Source organism: Apis laboriosa, unplaced genomic scaffold, assembly GCF_014066325.1.
Source record: "Apis laboriosa isolate Shangri-la unplaced genomic scaffold, ASM1406632v1 scaffold16_cov148, whole genome shotgun sequence".
Lineage (NCBI taxonomy): Eukaryota > Metazoa > Arthropoda > Insecta > Hymenoptera > Apidae > Apis > Apis laboriosa.
In genome coordinates this window covers 4,580,056-4,592,080 of record NW_025222129.1, presented here as the reverse complement: position 1 = coordinate 4,592,080, position 12,025 = coordinate 4,580,056, and the positions used below count along the sequence as shown (strand labels likewise).

General features: G+C 33.9%; 1 protein-coding gene across 9 annotated transcripts in view; it reads right to left on the bottom strand.

Annotated features, from left to right (window-relative positions):
• The window catches only part of LOC122711218, a 341,055-nt gene that overhangs the window by 116,128 nt on the left and 212,902 nt on the right, over nucleotides 1–12,025 (bottom strand). For all 9 annotated transcript variants that reach the window (XM_043929778.1, XM_043929779.1, XM_043929776.1 and 6 more), the window contains one exon: nucleotides 5,579–5,726. In XM_043929778.1, coding sequence (XP_043785713.1) covers nucleotides 5,579–5,726 — 148 coding nt within the window. The remainder of the gene's footprint in view (nucleotides 1–5,578; nucleotides 5,727–12,025) is intronic.

Below are 12,025 nucleotides of genomic sequence, written 5' to 3'. Positions count from 1 at the left end.
TTTTTTGAAAAGAAATTTATTTCTAAATAAATTCTCGTTTGAACAGGTGATGAGGTGAGAAATTAGTTAATAGTCGAATAATTTAAATTTGTAAAATTTTATTGGTAGTCTTTAGGGAATTTCGATCAATATTCGAACCTTTTGTGACACTTTCTTTCGTAGAGAAATCTCGATCTTTTTTAGACTCCATCGCTTTTTCTTTTTATATTAGCCAAATAAGTAAGTAAGAGTTTTGTTTTCCAAAACTAAAAAACACGCAGATGTAACTTCACTGAAACGCGATATAATTAAACGCATATAATTATTTTCACAACCGGAGGACGCTATTAAAACAATATTTACGCCCCACTATCACCACCAAACCAAACCAGAAATAATTGCAACGATTCGCACCGATATCTCCTCTAATGGATTCAAAACTATGGAAAAACTCGGCCTTTGTTTCGAGTAACTCGATATTTCTTGTTTCTCCCAACGCGGAAATCTACATATATCCCAGCTTGTTTTTTGCCCGCGTAGAAAAGAGAGAGAGAATCGAATTAAAAGGAAAAATAAGGGAGGGAGGATATCCACGTCGATTTCGCTTCGAAACCGATGGAATCATCGGTGAACCGATTCAATTTCGAATAACGAAAGCTGTTTTTTTTTTTTTTTTGTTATTTTTTTTTGTTTTGATTCGACGGAAAAATGAGCGCTCAACTCCCCTTCCGCGCAATTTATGCATGCAGCCATCGTCTCTTTGATTGACGATAAAACACAACTGAGATCCGGATGTCGTTTTTTTCGGCAGGGTAAATCGGGGACAGGGATGCGGATGGGGTTGAAAAGCGGACGGGTGGAAAAGTTGGAGGCACTTGCTTATCCTGCATTTGGGTCAGTTTAGAAAGGGAGAGAGAAAGAGAGAGAAAGAGAAAAGGGAAGAGTTTTGAAAAGTTTTGAAATTTTGTCCTTTTTTTTGTCTTTTCTTCTTCTTTTTTCATTCCGAAAAATGTTTAATACAGTTAATTTGTCGATTTAATTACAGTAGAGCGACGATTAGTAGAAGAAGATTATACGTTCATGGGAACTGGGATGTCGATTAAGTTGTGTATTTATGCGAGGCAACTTTTCATGGAGTCGATTAAAGTTGCGGTATTAATTTTTAATGGAGAAAGAGAGAGAGAGAGAGAGAGAGAATTTTTGTTTTAATTCGATTATCGTTTCTCATCTGATATATTTTGATATATTTTGGTATCAGTAGATCGATTGGTTAGAAAAAAATTGTGTTATTTATAAGAAGATAAAGAAAAGAAAGAAAGGAAAATGGAATACTTCATTTTATCAGATACACACGCTGGATCACAATTTAATATCAAAATTGAATAATAAAATTTGGATACAAGTATATAAAATGTTAATATATTCATATTTTTGAAGTGATATACAAAAAATTTTTATTTATCAAATTATAAATAATTTAAATCCTTTTTTATGCGGATTTCTGTCTCAAATTTTTCCTCTCAAATATCAATACTTTTATAATATTATACTTAATTTCCTATCTTCCTCTTGGATGTATCACGTACCATTCTATTTTCGTCCAATTCCAATTTTCCATAAATTCATTCACGCAAATTTCTCCTTCGAAATCGTTCGAGAAACAAAGTCGTTCGAAAAAACCAATCCCCACGAGAAAACGAAAGAGAAAAAAAAAAACAGAAACCTCCCGAGAAACCTTCCAACCGACAAAAGAAAGTTCCAAAACGAGAACCCAAAGAATCCCGAAATGAGCTCTCGAGAAACGAAAGAAAAAAAAAAGAAAAAAGAAAAAAAGGCTCTCTATACTAATTCGAAACAATTAAATGCGGGGGCCGCATTATCAGTCAAGTCCAAGGTTCAGTCACGGGTCAGTCTGCATCCTTCACCCTCCACCCGAATTCTTCCACGAATCTGAGAGGCAGCAAACCTCCGACCGAGATCTCGTCGGAGGACAGCGTGCTGTCTGGTAACTGGCGATAAACAGCTTACTTTCACCAGCTTCCTCGATAAACCGGGCCAGACAATAAATGCAGCGACAATGCAAGCGTCCGCTCCCCAACTTTACGGAGCAAACTTGCCAGGTGGATGAATTAAAAGGGGTGGTTCGATTCGACGGATAAGACCGCATCCCTACCCCTCCTGATCTTTCCCCCTCCCTCCTCCCTGGGTGACAGCTGTACGAGGCAGATTGCGCGGGTCAAGTGGGACCCGTTCCGGATTGTGGCCGAGTGTTGTCCATCGAGTGGACTGCAGCTTAATTTTATTTCCAAGTTCTCTGTGGCTGAGAGTGTTCCCCTCCCCTCCCCTCCGATGAACCGTCCAAGCGATCCAAGGATCGAGCTAATTCTGCGTTTGACGCTGAACGAAACACGTTTCGAGGGAGACGTTTGACTTCATTTTGAATGAAAAGAAACTATGGTTTCGTAAATTCGGGATATTTTTATTAGGATTTTTTCGTTTTATTGAAATATGGAAGGGAGGAGAAGTATTTCTTGAGAGATATTTTTTTTTTATTGAGATTCTTCTGTATTTGATATCGAGAGTGGAGGGTCTCGTCGTAGAGTTTCGGTTGTTTTGGGTTTTTTATTATTTACCAGGGTAACTGGTTGTTACTATAAACTTTTAAAGAAAATAAATAAATATAATATTTCTAAAGATATAATATATAATATAATATATAATATAATAAATAAATATGTAATATTATATATAATATTATATATAATATAATAAGAAAAATAAATAAATAAATAAAACGTTTTAAAATAATTCGATTAAGTGGATATTGCAAGATCGATTCGGTCGGACAATATAGCGAAATTGAATGAATTCTCGCGAGAAATTATAATAAGAGCACGTCGCGTGTGTGTGGTATCGCAAGTGGAATCGAATTATTTAAATTTAAACGGGGAAAGTTTTCGTTACAGGCGTTACACGAGACGCATTACACGACTCCGCGTAAGGAAACTACGTCATAGATTGCGCTTTAATTTTCCTTGCTTCCAGAAACACCAAACACGGATCGCATCGCTGTACCAGTGACAGCTGTACGCAACAGACTCCCAAGGAACTCGAAATTCGTGTAAGCGGGGACCGAGTTTCGCGAAACTTGCGCCATCGGTAAAAGTGTGATACTTTTACTAATGAAATACTATCCTCGTTGCTGCTCGTCGAACGCTCCTTCAACTTTCCGCTAAATTAACTCAAGAAATATCTTTGAACGACATCTGCGCACCTACTTGAGTTCTAATGCGGAAGAAAAGAGAAGAAAAAAAGCAATTTCTTTTTGGAACAAATAAAACATTTGGAAATTTTCGAAGATTTTTCCAAGTGATCTTTCTTTGCAAATTATCTAGATTGTTCCTATATTAGGCTTATAGAAGTCTCTTCTTTCTCGTCCAATCAGGGAATCAAGAGTTTCTACTCGTCCGAATTGTCGTTCGAAAAATTCTCATACATATATAAATACAAATATTTTCCGTCGTTATTATCGCGATTCGTTTAAAAAAATTCGAGCAAACGACAGTTATCCTCCCCTGTGAAAATGACTAACCCAGCGATAAAACCGATTTTAACGAGAAACTCAATCTTCGTGCCATCAATCGACCGATCTCTCTCTCTCTCTCTCTCTCTCTCTTTTTTCCCTCTCTCCCGAGCGCGTGCACACACCGGATTTACCCGGTTTCCAATAAAGTACGTTGCCCGAAACGAAGTTAGCGTTACAGTGAAAGCAAGTCGGGAGTCATCGGTGGTGAAACTGGAGACGGATATCCAATCGGGATATCGAAGGTCAAGGAGCTATCACGGCACAAATTGGGTTACCGAGGACCCCGAGCGTATCGAGAAAATCCTATTTCCAACTCGCTATTTTTCTCCCCGTGCCCCAACCCCCGGCTTTTTATACCGGATAACAGCGCGACTCTTTACCCGTTATCCGAGCCAGGGATCTTTGAATCTTCTCAACTTCGCCAACCAGTTTTGTAACTACACACCGTGCTTTTCCACTTTTCCTACTTTCCCCCCGTCCAACTGATCCCGCGGCTAACGCTGCAAAACGGTATTTTGTATCTGTTTCTTTCTTTCTTTTTTTTTTTTTTTTTTTTTTTTTTTATTTTAAAAAAATACCTTAGGGACTTTTTTTTTTTTTTTTTCTCTCTCACTTTTTTTTTTTTTTTGTTTTTTGTTCTCGATTCGAACTCGTACGAACTATAGAATTTTGTCTTTTTTTTTTTTTTTGTCGTTTTGTCAGATCGTTGTGTTTGGAATCGTTGAAACTATGGGAATATTGGTATTTTATCTGGAATTAAAGTTATTAGAATGTATTTGGAATTTTTGTTCTTTTTTTTTTTTTTTTAAATAATGATTTATTAAATGATCGTGGAAAGTAATTCGTTTCTTCGTTTCAAATTTTTGTTTGTTTGTTTTTTTTGGTTAAGATTATTGAAATTGTTATAGATAAATGGAATTAAGAATTAATTTATTAAAATATATTTGTACGATTGAATGGATATTTTGGAGGATTTGAAACAGAGATTTTCAATAATATACGAATGATACAAATGTATATGTTAGATTATTTTTAGTATTTTTGATTTTATATAAGGTTATATTTTGTTTGAGAGATTATCTCATATTTTTTGATATTTCGATCATTTGTTATTAAAAAACGAAAATAACGTATAATCCTCTTTACGAAAAATGTAGGTTTGTATTAATTTTTATCAGAAAGCTCGATTCACGCAAAAATTCATTTTTAATCTCTTATGAATAAATTCTCGTTCTACCGTGAAATTACGGAGAGGAAATGATAATACATATAAAAAAGAAAAAAAAGAAAAAAAAAGAAAAAAAAAGAAATCAAATATCTCTATAATTATTATATTTCGTAAAATAGCTTTATCATTCAAAGAATATCACGTACCACCACTTTAAATAAATTTTCAATCGCTTCAAGGAAAATCCTATCTCTCCTGAAATTATCTTCAACATTTTTTTAGCCCCGTTTGCATAATTATTACGTTTCGTAAAGTAACTTTTATTACACCACTCAAAAGATATCGCGTAATAATATTTAACATAAATTTTCCCTCGTTTCAAAGATACAAAACTTTGAAATATATACATTATAATACGTATTCACGTATTATAATAAATTTTCATTCAACATTCACAGAAAAAAAAAAAAAAATATTCCGCGACGCAAAATTATTTTCCAATCGTCGTATATTATTGAAAATCTCCAACGCAAAATCTTCAAAATCATTTCCAATATAATTTCAATAATTCGAAACAATATAATTTATAATTTCTCCAACTAAATATACTCCCGAAATAGAACGAAGCATTTTTAAATAAATTTTCAATCCACCTCGATCCCTTACGCTCCTCCTCCTCCTCCTCCTCCTCCTCTTTTCCCACAAAAAAGAAAGAAAGAAAGAAGAAAGAAAAAAAAAAATCTAATTTGTGACTCTAACGAAAGAATCTCGAAGAAAATGTCAGGGTATACGGGGGCTGATCCTGCCTTTCGTTTATGTGATTTCACCGGAAAAAGGAACCTTACCTGCCAGACGGCCGTAACGCTGAAACATTCGCTCCACATCGGTCTTGCTGCACTGGAACGTGTTTAGATTCCCGACGAAAACCCGGGAATTCACCGCCTGTGGGTCCTGCGAATTGGTCTGGTTGCCCACTTTGCTCATCTTCATCGCCTGGAACAGAAGAATGTAACCGGATGCCGGTTTATCCTCGAACGTGATTCGGGTACGACGAATGCAACGTCGAAAAGTGATACAGTAAGATCATTTTATCCGTTTATCCCTAGATTCTTACCTTCCTTGTCGTCACGATTTCACCATCCTTTTTTTTTATACGATCTTTCCTCGAAATTATTTCCAAAATCTCGCAATATAAACACGCAAAATCTCCAAATTAAACCCGGCGAATTATTCAATTATTTAATTATTCGAGACACGATCGACGGGTATCCCCTCGATCAAAAAGTTGAAACGCGCCACGGTTTCAACGAAGAACGATCCCCGTCTACGTAACGAGTCGGCCACGTTGCGCAGAATGACTTAATGAGATTCGTCCTTCCGAATTGTCCGAAAGACGCTTGTTGCCACCGTGGCTGCGACGAATTAATTAACGAGAGAGATTCCATTCTAAATGAAAAAAAAAAAAAAAAAAAAAAAAATAAAAAAAGAAAGTGAAAAAAGAAACGGAGAGATCGACCTGTCTACCATCTCTCTCTCCATAACACGGCACAAAACTAATGAGATCGTTAGCCACCGTCTCGCCACCTCTAAATACCGAGCCACGCCGATTTTCCATGGAATCGGTTAATCTCGCGGATTATATGATCACGTGTTAATTGAGGGACGCGCGATTCATTTCGGGTGGGTTGATCATCGGGAAGGGAAAAACATTTTTTCCCCAACCCTTTGATCACATCACAGCCCTCCCCTCCCCTCTCGATTACAGGCTGCTTTCATCGGTTAATATCGGCGTCTGGCGTCTGTGATCCTTTTATCAGAGCTTGGAATACGTCTCTTTTTTTTTTTTTTTTTTTTTTTTTTTTCTGTTTTCGACTCGGGTGTCTGTCAATTTGTTAATTATCGTTCCATGCAATGGGCGATGTAATATCGTCGCGGATATAATTATTGTAGATATAGGATAAATTTATTTTATAATTTCTTTTTTTAATCTAATTTTTAAGGAAATTCTTACGCGGCGAATAATCTTGTTATAATTTATAGGGAAGTTAAGTTAATTTGTTAAAGTTATATTTTTGTATATATCGTCGAAAATATAATTGTTACGAATATAGAATAAATTTATTCTACGTTTCTTTTATTTTCTATTTTCGTTAAATTTTATTGACACGCTTTTTCAAGAAAGAGGGATCATTATTTATATTGCGAGTAATTTATATTGGAAAGTTATATTGATTTGTTATATTAAAATTATATTTTTCACTCATCCAATCATCGATACTTCAAATTTGTTGACGGACGAGAAATGAGAAGTTTAAAAACTTGGAGCAAACAATTAAATTGGAAAGGGGAAATGAATAAACACGATGAAAAGCTTCGAAAGCAACGAGTTAAAAGATACACGGAAAAACGTACTTTCACGAAAAATATATAAAAATAAAATTCGCCGCTTTACTTAGAGAGAGAGAGAAAAAAAAAAAAAAAAGAAAAAGAAAAAGAAAAACGTTTCAAATTTTTTAAAACGATCCATTTAAAAATTATGAAAATTATTTCCATTGTTTCGCTTCGCGGAAAAATATGAAATAGTTTTATCTCAACCATGTTTTCCACCATGTTGCAATAAGAAAGATACATTTATTCCCCCCCGTATATTATAAAATCATTCTATCGTCGACGATATTTTATAATTACGAATATATTCGAGGGCAAACAAATCCCGCTAAAAAGCACGCTGGATGGAATCGGGAATATTACTTTACGGCGAAATGGCGCCATTGCATTATGAACAAACGTGCGAACAAAAACGCGAATCAATGGATAAACACGATTCGCCGATACCTTCGAATTAATAAAATCGATCGCAGCCTTTCCCAAAAATCACCGAAAATCATTAACGATCCACTGGGCTGATATAAAGATCGACGAGCGTATTTCACGTAATTTCGGTTTTTACGTCGGTTACACCGACGAGAAAAGGAATTGGTCGGGCGAAATTGCGAGAGATATGGAAAACTCCTTCTCGATAAAACTCCAAGTCTGCTAATTTCGACGTTTGCCCCAATATTTACCCCCTTTTTCATTCAAGTGTCTGTATTTATCGTTGCCGCTTCGATCACGACGTGATCACACCTTTTTGAGTTCTCGTATTGGCGGTCGGATGATCTTTGCGAGATGGCATGGAATTATCGTTTCAGTTGGTTTTTCAAAAAATATTATTGTGAAACTTTTGGATGGCAATGAAGATTTATTCTTAATTATCTAGGTATTTAACAATTTACAATTTGCAATTCTTATCTTGTGAAGGAAGTTTGTTGGTTTTATATATTTGTAAAGATTATTGTCGTTTTTTTGAAAAATTATATTTTGACAATGAAATCTTGATTACGATTAAAATTGAAATTCTAATATTTGTATTTTGCAATTTTTCTTTTTGTTACTATTATAAAATTTTTGGAAAAATAGAGTTTAAGAAACTTTTGATTAGCTATTCCCAATTATTTGAAATTTCTAATTTTCGCTTTTAAATTTTAGGAAAACCGAGTTCGATGAACGTAGATTTTAATCTTCAGCATTTCCACTTCATTATCATTCGAAATTTTCTTAATTTCCTACTTAAGAAAACATTACCATAAAATTTTAGGAGAAACAGATACGAAAGTGTGTCGAGCTAAGGGTAGAATCTCGGATCAATTATTCAATAATTCGATATGATGTACTATTTTTACCACCGATCGATTTTCGATTTTAAAAAAATTTCACGAGAAATCGACAGATAAAGTCAGGTCGATCTATAAATTTCTCGTACGCGTTTCAAAAATGTAACAAGAAAAATTGAATTTATAGGTTGTACCATTCTACATTTTATAATCTTCCGTAATTCCTTATTGTTGTAATAAACTTGCGAACAATTCGCAATAATACACGAGAGAATAAATTTGACGATGCGACAATGAAAATTTGTTGCAAATCCTATTAAACTTATTATTTCACCGTTGCCACGAAAAATTGAAATAAAAGTGTGGAATAAAAATTTCATACTTTTTTTTTAAAAAATAATCTGAATATCGGATTGAATTTTTATGAAAAAAAAAAAAAAAAAAAAGAACCACTGAATACTCGCGTTAACCGTGCCAAATGATATTCTTTCAAGCAGTGTATCGATGAACAGTTGTTGGAATATATGTTGTGCAGTATATTTGGTAATGATATATATTATGTAGCTGCACATGTAGCCACCCCTTAATATTGGCTTGATTGATGTCAGAGTAATTACTAGCGAACACGTCCAGTCAAGGGAAATTGGAGGTGCGTCTAATTAGTTCCGAGCCACGTCCGTTCTCTAATTAGCATAAATAATAAGAATTTTCATGGAAACTGGTCCGCATTGTGATTTCAAGTAAAATCTTGCCGCTAAATCCGATTAATAATACGTGAAATAAATTTCAAATCAAGTTTTCCGCACTTTCATTATCTCTGAAATTTGTAATATTTTTCTTTACGATTTCAATTTTTTCGTACACATTTATCATCCTTATTGATAATGTAAAATTGTAAAAACTTTTTATTCCTCTATTCACTGATTGTAATATTATTAATTATGAACTAAATAATGTATTTATGGGAAAAAATTAAAATATAGAATGCACAACGCAAAATGTCCAAAATAGAATACATATATATTTTGATATTTAAAATCTTTACTTCTATATTTCCGTATAAAAATTTTAGTTTAATTGTTATGCAAATTTTTATATATTCTCAGATTACTGTAATGCTCGTGATCGTTCTTTTTTCGTACGTGGAAGAAAGAAGAGTGAATAAAAACGCAATAATATCCAAGCAGAACAATAAAGTATCGATCACGAAATGAAAACTCGTTCTAACTCGTATATTCAAACGTAAAACGTTTCATTTATCAAGAAATTTATCAAGCTTTCGAAAGAACGTCAGAAAAATAAAAAAAAATATAAAATAAAAAGGAAAAAAGAAAAGAAAAGAGCAACATCAAAATCCAGTCAATGTATCAAAGTGAAATTAGTTAAATACCCGGAAGATATTCCGCCATTGAGGAATGCCGAGCAACAAAGCGACGTTGAAATTCGAGCTACAATTTTATAAAGGCTCCCCTCTTTCTCTGTCTCCATTACAACCTGTCCTGATTCCGGCCACGAGACTCGTGATGAACATTCTCGATGCATTTCACAAACGTTTTCGACGAACAGCGTAGCATTTTCGGCCACGTTAAGTTTAATGCTACACTTAACGCGAACGATATTCCCGTGCAAACGACGATTCTCATCGTTTTGTTGGGTAAAAACAAGAAAAGAAAAGGGACTCGACTGTAACTGTAAAATAAAAAAAGAAAAATAAAGAGTAATGCTTCGTCTGCAAAAAAAAAAAAAAAGAAAATTTGTAGACAAAGAAAGTTTCCTCGTTTCTTTTATCAATTTATGGAGTTGCTTTCGAAGAGTTTCAATATCATCAATACAGTATATTCAATTGTAATAAGAAACATTGTAAGAAGAGAAACTCGTGCAAGCTTTAAGAATTAAAAGTAGTCTTACATTTAAAAGTGAAAAGAGTTTTTCCTCGAGATTTATCCTCGAGACTATTTCTCGCAAATGGAGATTAGAACCTAGTGGGTGTGAATCGAAAGCGAAAGAGTTTGATTTTTCGCCGATGCAAATCTATTTGAGAGTAAAAACCTGTCGAGAAGTGTTCGCAAAAATTTTTATTGGAAATGGATACTGGCGTTGATTGATTAATTGCGCTATTCCAATTAAAACTTAAAACTCATTTTTCCTCGAGCGAACGCTAATGTTCGAAATATTGAAGATTACATTATCGAAAGAATCTTACTCTTCAAGTATAGTCACACAATATTTTGAAAATTCGATATTTCGAGTACGACGAATAATCGTCGAAGATATCGTGAATCAATTTTTCCTTAAGTTTTATATTAACAAACGTGAAAAGATATTACGCATCGTTGGAAAAGTTTCACAGTGTGTAACGTGGTCGCTTTAAAGCGAGAACGGAACGGCGATTTATTTTCGCGGAATGGCGATTTAAATGGACACGTATGGCGATATAACATTAACGCGCGAGGAAAAGGAAAACGATAACTGCAACAATGGCGGACGATAGCAACAACAATACGGTGGCGCCACTTTTATTCAATGTTTTCGAGCTTTTCCACGCGTCTAACCGAAACTAATGGGAATTTAGTGAACGTAAACCAGAAAAAAAATAAAAAAAATAAAAAAAATAAAAATACTGTAACTATGCTACGTTCGAGATATCTGGAAATATTAACGTTCCGATTTTTCGGGCTGGATGCAACCTTGTTCAAGCGTTCCCGCGTGAAAATTGGAAACCGGAAATGCATAAATTTGAACGGGTAAGGTCGTTCGAGTACTGCGAGTTTTCAAGTTCGATGGTTACGATTATTTATTCGTTTTATTCCAGAAAATAAGTAAACCAAGAAAGTTTTATTCTTTTTTTTTTTTTTTTAAATGTGCAAAAATTTATTCGTGGGAATAATTATTTTCGCGAATAACTAAGTTTTTTCGTTTAATAGGAAAGAAATATAAATATCGTGATTTTTAAATAAAAATCGCGAGGTGAAATTTTTTCCCCCTTCAACCTTAAACATTTTCACTTATGCATTTAGGATGGTTTTTTTTTTTTTTCTTCTTCTTTTTATAGGAATATTTTGTAAATTCACCGCAACTGAAGAACAATAGTCGCGCGGAAAAATTCTACGTAATTCTAAAAATGGATAATGGATCGCGTATATTTTTAATTGTAACTCTAAAAATTGAATAATTGTATATTTCTACATTGGTCATATTGTCTGACAAAATACAATGTTTTCAACTGTGCGTAGCTTAACTAGGGAATGAAAAAAAATTTTTATTCGAATTTTCCCGTTAAAATTACCACGATTTTTTTTTTTTATCGACCTAATACAAATACGAAAAACGTATAAAAATGTATAATGTCGCGTTTTCCGCGACGATCGCTCCGAAATAAAAACGAATCGATCTCGATACCCTCTGGTGTGTATTCGCAATATTTCCATTTTAAATTCAGACGTTTCGCTCGTTTCGATTATTAATGCTTATATTTTCCAGTGAAATTCTCCTCGAAATTATTCCCACTTTTTCATTATTCTCGTATATCGATATATACACTTTTAAAAAATAATTTCTTTTTTTTTTTTTCAAATCGATTATTTGTTTTTTTTTATAAAAAAGTGAGAGAGGGAGGAGGGTATAAAATTTTTAAAAGAT